General features: G+C 37.9%; 1 protein-coding gene across 1 annotated transcript in view; it reads left to right on the forward strand.

The window, feature by feature from the left end:
• Positions 1-12,792, forward strand: part of LOC149234353 (UDP-glucose 4-epimerase GEPI48-like) — a 54,323-nt gene extending 41,531 nt beyond the window's left edge. Inside the window, exons 6-9 of the mRNA XM_089371801.1 lie at positions 9,379-9,460; positions 11,949-12,031; positions 12,124-12,215; positions 12,320-12,792. Of these exons, the coding sequence (XP_089227927.1) occupies positions 9,379-9,460; positions 11,949-12,031; positions 12,124-12,215; positions 12,320-12,413 (351 nt within the window). The 3' untranslated portion in view covers positions 12,414-12,792. The remainder of the gene's footprint in view (positions 1-9,378; positions 9,461-11,948; positions 12,032-12,123; positions 12,216-12,319) is intronic.
• Positions 12,793-13,812: the final 1,020 nt, after the last annotated feature.

Genomic DNA, 13,812 nt, shown 5'->3' on the forward strand with positions numbered 1-13,812 from the left:
TGTTACTACTAATCTGGGCTCTCATAGCAAGGTATTGATCGAGAGGTGGATTCCTCAAGGATCTTGCCCATCTGTAGCTCTTTCGACTACAACTCCAAATCAGCCCACCTTCTTCCTGGAGGTATCTCGGTTATCATGGGGAACTCCTCCTTTTCGATCTTCGCGGGCGCAACCTTCAGATCGTGTTTCTCATCCTTGTCCTTCTTCTTGGGAGGACACTGAGTAGTGTAGTGACCCATCTCACCACACTTGAAACACTTGATCTTCGATACGTCCTTCTTACGTCTCCGCTGCTCCTGTTGTCCCTTCGGTGCAAGCGCTGCATCATCCTCCTCCTCCTTGGGCTTCAACCCATTGCTACTGCTGCTTCCGTCAAGTTTGACCTTGACTAAGTCTCTCCTCAGCTCCTCTTGTTTTAGAGCTGCCCATATCTCATCCCAATTTGACAATGCTGCTTTGCCCAGGATACTCTTGACAAAGACTTGCCACTCATCTGAGACAAAATTGAGGGCTAGTCTAACCAACTCTGAATCCTGAAGTGTATGATCACGGGTTTCTTTCAACGTTCTGATCCTTGATATAACGTGGCCAAGGCATCCCACATCTCCTTAGCAGTCCCTCTGCTAGCAACGTGACACACCACGTGATCGTTGATTGCATCAAGGATCATCCTCTTGGCCTTCACCATCTCTACCTTGTACTTCTTTAACGGATCTGGATCTGTTGGTTCAGCCACCACACTATCGACGTATGTGTTGAGGGCATGCTCATCTAGAAGGAATGACATTCTAGCCTTCCAGATGACATAGTTGGACGCTTCGTCAAACCTGTCCTGATCCCTCAAGCCATTGGTTGCCATTTCTGCCAAAAATGTCGAAAATTTCCTCTCTCTTCTGCGTTGCTGTTGGGCTAGCCTACGCACTCCCTTGCTGGAGCTAGTAAAACTATTGCCTCTTGCTGCTGCTCAGCTATAGAGAATTCAAATTCCTTGACTAGGAATTCTTTGAGGAAGAAATTCCCTTAGCTATGCTTCTCCTCTTTCTCTGACGATTTTCTACCCAACAAACTACCTATAGAAAAAATCTGTGTCCCACCAACTCACCTCATGCCGAGGCTTCAGCGTTGCTCCCTTTGCCCCAACGAAAATTCAATCTGTAAGCCCCATCGACTCACTCGGAGAGAGACTGCCTCGTAATTTCAGCCCTCTGGCCAGAACTGCGCAAACCCTCTGGGGTTTCGAATTGCTGCCTCCTACAACTTTTCGATTTCCTTTTTTTGCTCAGCGCTAGATCTACCAACTCTGCTCTTCTTGCTTCACCTGTAGCTCTAATACCATGTGAAAATTCCAAAACTGGAACCCCTATTGCAACAACTGATGATATTACTCCTATTTGTTAAATTCCTTTAAACAAATTACTTGCAGTTTCCTACGACAAATATCGTAATACAGACACTGCAGCCTTCACTTAATTAAATATTATGCGGAAAAAAGAGACTGAGTAAGAAAGAAAATACAACACAATATTCTCAGAAAAACCCAATGTGGGAAAACCGATGCAACAACTCTGAGGGTTTTATATTATTAAGCAGTAGTTTCTGAATACAACTCTGGATGCCCTCCCGATGATCCAATTACAGAGAAATACAACTGACAGAGAAGAATTGTGAAATTACCTCACTCTACCCAGCAAATCTCGGTTCTTTCGGCAGGTGAATCAATTGTCCTCGACTACAACTACGCTGCCCTTGCGCAGTAACTGCGTGGGCCTACGTGGAGCTCTCTGAGGCTCTGTGTTAGCTCAACTGGGAAATGTCTTGCCTTTTGGAGTAGTTTCCATCCCTCTGGGTTTAGATCATGTGGATAGTAATGTTATTTTGCACATTATTTTATTAGTTGGGGCATCATTAGGCCTAATTAGGCAAATGAAAATCGAACCCCTTAGAGGAGGACATATATTTATTATTGATGTGATGATCATTTCATTTGATCATCATTTGGATTTGGATCATTATCTCTTCTTGAGAATTTCGCTATAGTTATTAGAGGATGAATTGGATATCTTTAATGCATTTTGATGTTTTCCTCATCCACCAAAGATGGGAAGTGGGCTTGGGTCAATGCCAAACAATATCAAGGCATTTTAAAACGAAGACTAACCCGTCTAAAATGGGAGCAGACAAGGAAAAATGGTCTCAAAGGGAAAGTACTTGGGCCCTTCGCAATAAGCACTCAAACAAGTCCCCTCTACAAGCATGTGGCAACAAGAAGTCTAGGGGAAAAGTCATTGATGATTCTACCTTCTATAGTCCCACATCCACAGCTCTCACTTGGTCATCTGATCTTTATGTGAAAGAATTGTTGAATGCAAAACAAAGGTTGGAGGTTTTAGAAGCCAAAGAGCAGGAAAGAGATCATAAGATTCATATAATAACAATTGAGAACAAGGATTTAGCAAAAAGAAATAAAGTTTTGAAAGAACAAGTGGCATTGCTACAGGGAGCTCTCATGATAGGGAAGACATAATGACAACGCATGAATGCAGATGTCCAAAACATAAAGAAATTTGTAGTGAAAAGTACAGAGGTGGTGAATGCGAAAACATCCCAGGATAAAGGGACAACAATTGCCCAAATAGACAACCATGAAGAGAAAGCAAGAGAAGAAAGGAAAGGAGATTCCACCAAAGTTTCCAAAACTTGGGCTCAAGTTATTAGCAATTCTGCTAACAAGGAAGGAGCAACAAACATTCGGGTTGACAACATGTAAGATAGAGAAGGCAAGGAAAGACAAATAGAGCATCAAACATAATTATTCAAGGGGTGAAAGACTATGGGAAAAATGAATGTACTCACCTTGCAAGAGACTTCTTGAAAGACAAGTTCCTATGGCAAGGAAAATATACTAAGCATGGAGGGTGGGTAAGTTTAATGGTGAGGGATCCAGGGCCATAAAAGTCATCATGCCTAGCTTGCATGATAAATATATCATTCTAAGCAAGAAGCATCTCTTGAGGGGTTCTCGCTTTTTTCTAGAAGAAGATTTAACTGTAAGACAACAGGAGGAAAGGAGGGAGGAAATGTTAAAGGTTAGGGCAGCAAGAGATGAAGGCAAGAGAGCATGGATTTATAAAGGTAAAGCTGTGATAGCACGATTTGGACCTCCTTCCAAAACAGAGCAACAAGATGGTAATAAAGAAGAGGCAACAAAATCTTCAATAGGAAATCAGGAAGCAAGGTCAGTATGGGAAAGGAAGGACAAAGACTCCAATGTGAGTCTTGTGTGTCAAAATAAATAATAATCAAGTCATACCCAGGTTTCCTTAAGATTAGTTTGTTGGAACTGTAGAGGTTACCCATGGAGACGAGGACCTAGGTTAGGGCCTATTGCAGAACATAGAGACATAATTTGCCTCATAGAAACACATGAGCATGAAGGGTGCAAGACACCTCTGTTTGAAGGATACTGGAAGATGGCAGTGTGGAACAAGGCAGCAGGGAATGGCAAAGGGCACAGGGGGTATCATGGTTTTAGTGAGGGAGAAAGAAGGTCGTCTCATTCAGTTAGAAAAAGAAGACTCAAATAAACAATTCATTTGGTTTAAAATATCAAAAAATGGAAACCACATCAGAATTGCAACATGTTGTTTTGCGCCACAAGTTTAAAAAATCTACAAAGATAGAGGGCTTGACCACAAAGATCCCTTTGCAGCGTTAAAAGCAGATATTGCAACATATTCTCAGCTAAGTGAAGTCCTTATAGTGGGCGATTTCAATGCTAGGACTGTAAGTGAGCAAGCTAGCATTCTTTGCTATAAAGAAGACTGCGACCCTATTTGGCTTACAGAAGAGAGTAATCATCAGTGGGAAAGAATTTCAGAGGACAAGGGCTGCAATATCTTTGGTGAACAATTGCTTACTCTATGTGGGGCCTTTGATTTAGTCATTTGTAATGGCTTGACTAGATGGGCAAAGTCTGGTGATTTCACTTGCAATGATTACAATGGAGCAAGTGTAGTAGATTATGTAATTTGTTCGCATGGTTTGTGTGAGAAAATGGAGGAAGTTTTGATTGGAGATCAACTTTGGGACTTAAAATCAGATCACAAGCCAATTTATTTAAGTTTCTCTTGGACTAGAAAGAAACTATTAGAGTAAAAAATCTAGCATGTCCAACAAAATCTCCCAAAGGGTAGAATTCTTTTGACTCCAAAAAATTGTAATACCTTCAAAATGACGCTAGAGAGGCTTTTCAAGAAGGAGAAAATCACAATTCACGACCTTCATAGTCATGAATTAACACATTTAATTGAATGTGAACTTGCAGAGTGCAAAAGAGAAAAAGTTAAGAAGTCTAAAACAAATTGCGTTCTGGTTAATGCTTGGTTTGACGAGGAATGCAAAAAGGCAAGGAGAATGTGGAAAGATTCAAACAAGGATAACATAAAGCTCAAAGCTTACAAGCAGTTATTAAGCAAGAAAAAGGCCGATTTCATGGTTTCAAGGAGGGAAGAACTAATCTTCCTTGGGGAAAATAATCCCAAATTATTTTGGAAGGAGCTTCAACTGAGAAAGATACAAACTGGAAATAGTGTTACAGCTTCTAAATGGTTTGACTAGGCAAGACAACTCTATGAAATTGATCCCAAGGTTGACCCTCCCCCCTTAGTCAAAATTGATACTGAACTCTTCACGGTGCAAGAGGTAGAGATGGGTATCAAGAAGTTGGGTGTTGGAAAAGCAAAAGACTTAGCTGAACTCCAAGCAGAGTATCTAAAGTGGGGCTCAAAGATTCTTGCACCTCACATTACAAAAATTTTCAACAACATCTTACAACAGGGACTCCCCACAGATTGGACAACTAGTCTGGCAATACCTCTTTTCAAGAGCGGTGACGTCAATAATCGCTCCATTTATAGGACCATAATGATGAACCCTTTGTTTGCAAAGCTATTTGGGAGCATGCTATAAAATAAAAATAGCAAGTGGGCAGAAGAAAGAGATAAGCGCGCTAAAGGGCAAGCAGGTTTTAGACCTAAATATTCCACAGTTGATCATTGTATAACTTTAAGGCACATCATTGAAAAAGTTTGGGAGAAAAATGAATAAATCTTTTGTTGCTTTGTTGATTTCAGAAAAGCGTTTGACACGGTTCCTCGGGATAAGCTTTGGCACAGAATGGAGGAACTTGGGTTCTTAAACATTTGAGAGCAGCTGTGTATAGGTTGTATGAAGAGTTGAAAGCCAAAATTAGAACTTTAGCAGACATTTCTGAAAGTTTTAGAAGAGATATCGGGGTCAAGCAAGGTTGCCGATTGTCGCCTACCCTTTTCGGTTTATATATCAACAAGCTTGAGGAGTGGTTAAATTCGCAAGGGGTGATGGTATCTATGTGGGCAAGTTTATTATAAGGCTTCTTTTGTATGTAGATAGCCTTATTCAGATTTCTAAATCGACTCTTGGTTTGCAAGAGAACTTACTATCCCTTGAGCATTTTTGTAGAAGTGTGGGGATGCAAGTCAATATCAGCAAAACGAAAGTAGTGGGTTGCTCTAAAAAATGAAAACATAACCAGCATAAGTTCTACTTTGAAGGCAGCATTTTGGAAGAAATTGGGATTACAAATACCTCGGAATTGACTTCAACAAAAATCTAAGCTGGGATGGTTGTAGAAAGAAAAGAACTTTGGGGGGTTGGAAAGCATTTTATGCTTTTCAAAATAGGTGTAGAGAGGCAGAATTATGGGATTGGAAAACCACTCGAACCTTTTCTGGGCTTCTAGTGATTTCGGTGATTCTCTATAGTTGCCAACAGTACATCCGACATGTAGTGGAAACAAATTGAGAAAATTCAGAAGCATTTGATTACAAACAAATTCAAGATTAAAAGTGCAGTTCCTTATGCTATCTTGTTAAGTGAAACAGGGGCTGCTCCTATTGAAGCAATTGCTATGGTGCGAGTCATAAGGTATTTAAAAAAATGAGCAAATGGAAGAGGGTAGATGGCCTAAGGTTGTCTTTAATGACATATTGTGCAACAAAAAAAATACTTGGATGCAGCAAAATAACAAATGGTTTAGTAAATGGGGTATTTGCTTGAACACGTGTCCCATAAACAACAAAGAGATAAAAGCTTTTGTTATGGATAAGTTCCACAAGTGTACTTGGGATAAGGAGTTAGGAAGAAAGAAAAAGTACTATATTGAAGTGTTTAATCCCACTCATAGTCATCAATTAAAAGCATACATAGAGGCCAATATCTCTTGGAGAGCCAAAATTCTTATTGCTCAATTAAGGACTAATTCTCATCAACTCTGTTGTGAAACAGGGCACTGGAAAAGGCCAAAAGAATTTTGGGAGGAAAGAGTATGCTTTTTTTGTTCTTCCGGAAAAGTGGAAACAAAAAAGCATTTCATTTTAGAATGTGAGGCCTTTGAAGACAACAGGGAAAGTTATGCAGATATGCTAGCAACTAGCTCTTGGGATAATTTATTTAGCGAGGGGTTTGTCGAGAAGCTGAGAGCATTTATTGTGAGGCTTCACAAAAAAATGGCCGAATACATCAAGTAGATGAAGAAGCAATCTGTCCCATAGGCTATCTTTAGCCTCGTGGACGTTAAAAGAATTTTCTTTCTTTCTTTCTTTCTCACTTCTCGCACATCTCTCTCTCCTCACATGATTGGGTACGGATTTCAGGACAGCCTCTCTCCACATGTGCGAAGAAGAATAAAGTTTTCTGCGTTGACCAAATTTCAGGGAAGTTTGACCAGCGTTTTGATCAACAACATTGACCTGTTTGACTGCATTTTTGTGAGGGAAATTTCTGTTTGGGCAGACCGCATTTATGGGCACAGAAATTGAGGCAGATTGTACTGTTTGACCAGCATTGAGTGCAGAAGGGTTTGACTGCAACATTGACTTGCGTTGACCAAGTTTGATTAAGTATTTTTGGACTGTTTTTGGGCTGATTTGATTTTCTGTTGGAGGCCGAGTTGACTAAGTTTGACCGAGCTGTTTTGGAGGTCAAAATCTGCCCTGTTGAACAGCGTTGACTTTCTGGTTAGGGCTTTCTGTTACTGCTGTTCGAATGATCAGATTTCACTGTGATTGGGCAAGTGAATCTTGTATATTGTACTCTCTCTCTCCGCTGAACTTTTGAAGACTTATAAGAACTGATCAAGGGTTTCCCCACATTGGGGTTTGTCCCTGTTTGGTGCCATATCTTGTGTCCTCTTGTCTTGGCTAGTCTTCTACTGTTATTGTTTATGTTCTATCTGCATTTTACTATCATGTTGATGTGATTGCTAAACTGGATATTGATATTGGGCTAATAAGAAAATTGAAGTAAAATTGCTCTTAAGCATAGAACATACCATTGTTTGCTGAAATTAACAGGGTACCTTTGGGATTGGGTGGGAGAAACTATTGATGGAATGAATGACACTGATTTCTAATGGGAGGGCTTGCTCCAAAGGCCTTGCAGTGGATTTTAACACTTATCTATTGGAAGCAACATAGCAAAGGTAAGGGAAAGGAATGGAGTAAGGATGTGATCAATGCCAATATCCTGTTAAACAGGGTATAGGTAAAACTGATGATCTGAGTAATAGCCTCAACATAGATTTCATCCTTGGACTTCATATTCAGTTGAAAATGACAGCTAGAATCAATATTCAAAGCATCTAGTCCTGAAGTTAATAATATACCATGGACAAGAATATCTGACCAAGGGTAGCAGACTTTTGATCAGCATGAACAACTAGGGACTCCAAAATGCAAACATTTTAATATTTAGAATCCTCGTTACTAGGATATACCAATTAAAATCTTGACAAAAAGATGCAAGTTGCCAGTAGTGCGACTGTGATCTAAACAGACGACATATAAAACAATCTCAACTATTGATAGGGTTTTAATGGACACCATGTTTTTTTTGAATTGCTTCTGATACTCTTCTTTTATATGCCTAAGTTATCACAAACATACAGTCTGGAGGCTGCAGTGTGGACAGCAGCATTTTATATTACATGTTTTATAACCACTACTTTAATTCAAAACTGCTTTTGAACAGCTGCCTTTGCTTGATTTTCACATCAGTTTAGATGACTTAAGAAATTGACCAACCACTGCAATATCGTGGGTGTAATGCCTTTCAGCCCTCCACAGGACTTCTATCATCGTGATTCATTAACGTTTATTATTTGTTGGAATGCAATAATCAATTTCATGTGCTTTTAAAGTTTTATGGGAGTGCCTAGTATTTTACCAGTGTGATCCGTTAATTTTACTGTTTGTTAGAATGAAATTTCATGTGATCCTAAGGGCGTTCGAACTTCAAATCCAATCAAACATTTTTTAGTCAGGCTATCTTGATATTGTGATTATTCCTCGAAAAAGTAGATGTACAAATGTTAGACTTACATTTAGTTTTTTATAAACTAAATTAATTAGGTGTAACCAGATTGATATTGAGAATGTAGCTTTATGAGCTTAAGTATTGATAAATGCCATTTTGTCACAGTTCGGTAAGAGGATTATGTGGAAATCGTGTTTTGGAAAGACAATAAAAGCATTACATTAATATACACTACTAGTAAAGAGTAGCTAATGGGAAAGGCACAGTACACAAGACTACATCTCTGTAGGCAATGTAGCTTTATGAGCTTAAGTCTTGAAAAATGCCCTTATTTCTAATTCCCATTTACTTAGGTCTCTACTATGATTATGCCCCAGTCACACTTGATAAAGTCCAATGACTAACTTGTTAATAATTTCGTGCAGCCTCTCTGGTGTTGAATGGAAGATAACGTCATAGTTTTGTAAGAGGATTATGTAGAAATCCTGTTTTGGAAAGACAACAAAATCATCACATTAATATACACTAGTAGTCAAAAGTAGCTAATGGGAAAGCCATAGTACACAAGATTCCATCTCTGTAGGCATACATGAGACAAGGCGTCTATGCCCCACTGAACAGTTAAAACTGAGTTCTAAACATTTAAAGTAGTATGTGCATTGCTGACAAAAAGAATAAACTCAGAGTCATCCCTTCGAGTAGGAGCAAAGTCCCAAAGGACACTTAGTAAAATGAATATAAAGTGCAAGAGACGAAGAGAGGAGAGTTGAGATGCTGGATGAGAGACAACATACATAAATACAAATGGAATGCAGCTGGTGCAGTGTCATCAATTTAAATCTTCATTTGAGCTGAATGCTTTTTCGTTCTGTTTGTGTTCTTTGTTTAATTTTAAAATCATCTCTGGTTGTTACAAATTTGTGTGGAGAAGGAACTTGTATGATTAGGTAGTTCACTTTTCATTTATGTGAAGCTGGAGCTGATTTTTCATGTTTGTTGAATATTCTTTTGAACTTGATATTACAGGTTAGAGACTATATACATGTCATGGACTTGTCAGATGGTCATACTGCTGCCCTAGACAAGCTTTTCAAGACCAAAGATCTAGGTATATACTATACTCTGCTATCTTTACATTTCTTTAAGAATATCACTACTTGTCATTTTGCCTTAGTGGAGTACTGTTGAATGTGCACATTTTTTCATATTAAAATGGAAAAACATTTAAAAGAGATTGAATGCTTAAATGCATATTCAGAGTTTGATTGATAGTGGATGTTGGTTTTGATAATAAAAAGTTAAATCTTTGGTGAATGATTTTGACGTTATGCTCCCAAGAATTGTATTTTATCTGTGTTTTATTTGTTTTCATGGGATGGGTTTGAGTATGCAGCAAGTACTGTATCTTTTTTCATTTTTCAACACATGCAATTTCTGTTGCTATTAGTGAAATAGTTGATTTCCAATGAAGGCCCAAATGGAAATATATCATACCAATAGGCAAATAATGACTTCCATGAGGGTTTAGTTGTGTGTCTAATGATAGTCTACATCTCATTTCTCATTTCTTGCATTATGAAATACAAGGTAAACACTTTAAACCTAATATTTCTGATCTTCATACCCCTACTTATATCCAAAGATATCCATTAAATCTAGAATGATGTCATCTCTATAAGAACTTCCTTCCTCAGAGGTTTTAAAGTTTGTTTCTTTGGGGAGACAAATAGACATTGGAAAAAGAGAAAATAGTTCCAAAGGTGCTTGTCCAGGTAAGACAAGCTCGATAATCTTGCTTCTGGTTATCGAGTTTGTTGTTGAGCTTCTAATTTTCTAAAGAAGTGCATGAACTAGAGGTGTTCCAGTTTTAGTTACGTGCTGATTTTTAGGTAGCCATCTTATTATATATACCTGGGTGCACTTTTCTAGAGCACGAGTTGGGTTAGGTTTTGTCTTCCTATCCTAGGATGGTACTCATTCTAGTATACCCTAGCCATTTTCAGTCTATAAAAGAAGGGCAGGATGAGTCTGTGAAACATGGACTATGTGAGATTCGAGCTGTTACATTGTAGTTCCTATTTTCAGTTAATAAAACAGTGATGCGATTGAGAGTTCAGATCAGTACTTGGTGTCGATATTTCTAGATTTTTGTGTATGCAGAATAGTGTTCAGAGCCTACTGTTTTGAGAGTAATTTCAGTTTCAGCCCCTGGTAGTTTAGGGTTTCAGTTTTGAGTGCTAATCTATTTACTCTTATCTGAAAACTTAACATTATTGGAAATCAAATGTTTGAAAGACCTTGGAATTCTCATGGTGGACCTAAAATGACCTCCTGCCGTGTTTGTATCATTATAGTTTAGCTGCTGGGGATAGTCTCTCTAACCTACGCCTAGAGCCCATACAATGCTATCTTTGGTCCCAGTGGTCATCCAAAGACAATACACTCCGGGCTTGGATGCTATAATTTTCATCTTCTGCATCTATCTTTCTTTTCGATCAGGCATCTCTCTTACTTGGGGATGCTGAACCTTGGTGAACTATTTTAATCCATATTGGCAGGCCCTTACAATCAGTGATACAAAATGGATAATAGTACATAATTAACTGCAACACATCCTGAGATGCGTAGCTTTGCTTCATTCACTGAAAGAGGAACAATTTTGTTTAGTTCTCTTTTCCATTTTCTACTATACTGTTGTTGCTAACTATTTCACGTTGTTTGAGAAATGAGAGAAGGTCCAGATGGAGCTGGATCAACCTTATTGCGTTAGGAGATGTCTCCTAAAAGTAATTTAGGTCACACTTGGCAACTTCTACTTTAAACGACGCAGTTGTGGGAGCAAGCCTAGGAGGGGATACTGGGTCTTGCACAGTGCCAGTTCTTCTGCAAAATTTGATACATACCCTGTTGTTCTCCTGGCAATAAGTCTGATACATAACTCTATACCCTGTTTTTATCCTGGCAGTAAGTCTGATACATATCTCTATCGTTCTCTTGGCAATAGCCCGCATAGGGGGAAGATATTGTCATGACCAGAAAAATCATCAAGAGGGTCTGACAGTGGAAGGGCTTAGTAACACGGTCAATGATTATGAAACTCCTTCTTAGGTTCCCCTACTGGCTTAATTTCTTCTGTTTTATTCTTTGCATTTGAGGCTAAAATTATGATGTTTACTTGTTCTCCTTTTAGAGTGAAGCAGCGGACTTTGTTGATGATGTTTGAGTGTTACTTGATTTTTATTGTAATGTGTCCCTAATGCTCGTTCTCTATGAGCTGCATTTACCTAATGTTCATGTGGAATTATATTTAACCAAAAAGGTTTCATTGGCGAGGCATGGCTTTACCTTATATTTGATTTACATGTTTTCAGTGTTTATGTAGAGACAACATTAGAACAAATCGATAATATGAAAAGAAGAAACAAATTCTGCGTTAGGAAATGATTCTCAGTATTCAGTTACCGTCTGACTTTTCTTTTAGCTATGTTTAATATCTAGATTAAGCAAGTTCTATGTTTTTTCCCTAACTTTTTGATAATGGCTGTAACTGTTTGTTTATCAGAGTTTTGAAAGTAACTATTCTTGGTGTGGTGTAGGTTGTGAAGTCTATAATCTTGGGACCGGACGAGGTACATCTGTCCTTGAAATGGTGGCTGCATTTGAAAAGGCCTCAGGGAAGGTGAGTAGAAAGCAGTTATTAGGCACAGTTATCTTTCATATACTAAATTGCCTGTGGAGCTAATCTATTCTAAAACTGTTTATGGTTACCAGAAAATTCCTTTGAGAATAGCTGATCGCAGGCCTGGAGATGTTGAAACAGTCTATGCATCCACAGAGAAGGCGGAGCGTGAATTAAATTGGAAGTATGTATTCATCTTATTTTGTTGTTACTTCATATGTGGCTTGGATTGAATTTCCCAATTTACTTTACAAGCATAAAAATGAATTTCATGGTGGGGTAATGCAGAGCTAAATATGGAGTAGAGGAGATGTGTCGTGACCAGTGGAATTGGGTTAGCAAAAATCCTTGGGGATATGAACCCCCGGAGACAAGTGCTTAGTTCGTTCTACATAATGGAAAAATATGCTGTTACCAGACGTTGGTTATAATTTAGGGCAATTTAATACAGACCTTTAGTGAGATCCTTCAACCTTCTCATCCTAGACTGCCAGATCATGAAGACCCAGATCAGGGATGCAATTATTATCCCTTGAAAGAGTACATGCTAAGCCATCATTATATCAAAATAGCCAAAGAGATTTAGTTTGAAACTACTTGATGCTTGAATGTCGTGAACCAAATAACTTGTATTTATGTTAATGCTGGAAATTTTACTGCCCAAAACATTTGTATTTATGTTATCTTCTTTTGGGTAACTATACCTTTTCTTTTACCACGTGTATTCTGACGATAAAAATGAATATGCCTTTGGAGATTTATCGTTTTTGGACTGCCCTTACAGTTTTATTTTGAGGTTGGCTTCCACGAAAGCCACACAATGCAACTATGCTTGATTTTACTGTAGTTGTGCTTTGTCGTAGTTGTTGAGCTGTGGAAGCTGTGTAGCTTTCTTATGTTACTAACGTAGTAATTTGTGTGATTGATTGCTAGAGCCTTCTTTCAGTCCAAATGTATAATGGTGCCCTGTAAAAATAAACATTTAGACATTATTTGCGCTGTAAGATACCACCATGTGCAGAGTTTCCATCCATCCAAAGGGGATCATTTCCAGATCCATTTCCAACTGGTTTATTAGCAGACCCTAATCCCGAGGGCTGCCCTCGGAGAATTGACCCGGTGATCTCTATTAGCAAGGTGTTCTACCAAAACTTGACCAATTGAGGTAAACTTCAGGGCCAATGAAGCATATTATGGTTAAATATACAGATTAAAATTATAAAAGAGTACTAAGCTTTTAATTAAAAGGTACTAAGGCCAAATTAAGAGAGTGAACAGGACATTTATTCCTCATAGACACCTTCAAGAAATATATTATGTCTTTTATTTGATTAATATTTGGTTCGTGTTTGTTAGAAGTTCCAAGGGTCCATACCCTGTAGTTAAATTATAAATATCTACTGAGAAATCGAAAACATAAAATAAATTTAATTCTTTAAATAAAGAATAATCATATATATTATATCAATAATAATTGATAACAATAAATTAAATAATAATAAAAATAGAAAAACATCATAATTTATTGATAATTGCACTAAAAGCGCTCTTATGTTAGTATAGTAGAGATGTAATGTTCTGTTTAACTTTTTGAATAAAAATAGAAAAACATTATAATTTATTGATAATTGCACTAAAAGCGCTCTTATCTTAGTATAGTAGAGATATGTAATGTTCTGTTTAACTTGTGTAACTTTTTGAATGGATAAGATTATATCTAAATAGAAATAAAATAAAATTATAAAAATAAAATAAAATAAAATAATTATAATTATTAATAA

Source organism: Pinus tabuliformis, chromosome 8, assembly GCF_031772625.1.
Source record: "Pinus tabuliformis cultivar Carrire ecotype Pingquan chromosome 8, CPIR1, whole genome shotgun sequence".
In the NCBI taxonomy this organism is placed as follows: domain Eukaryota; kingdom Viridiplantae; phylum Streptophyta; class Pinopsida; order Pinales; family Pinaceae; genus Pinus; species Pinus tabuliformis.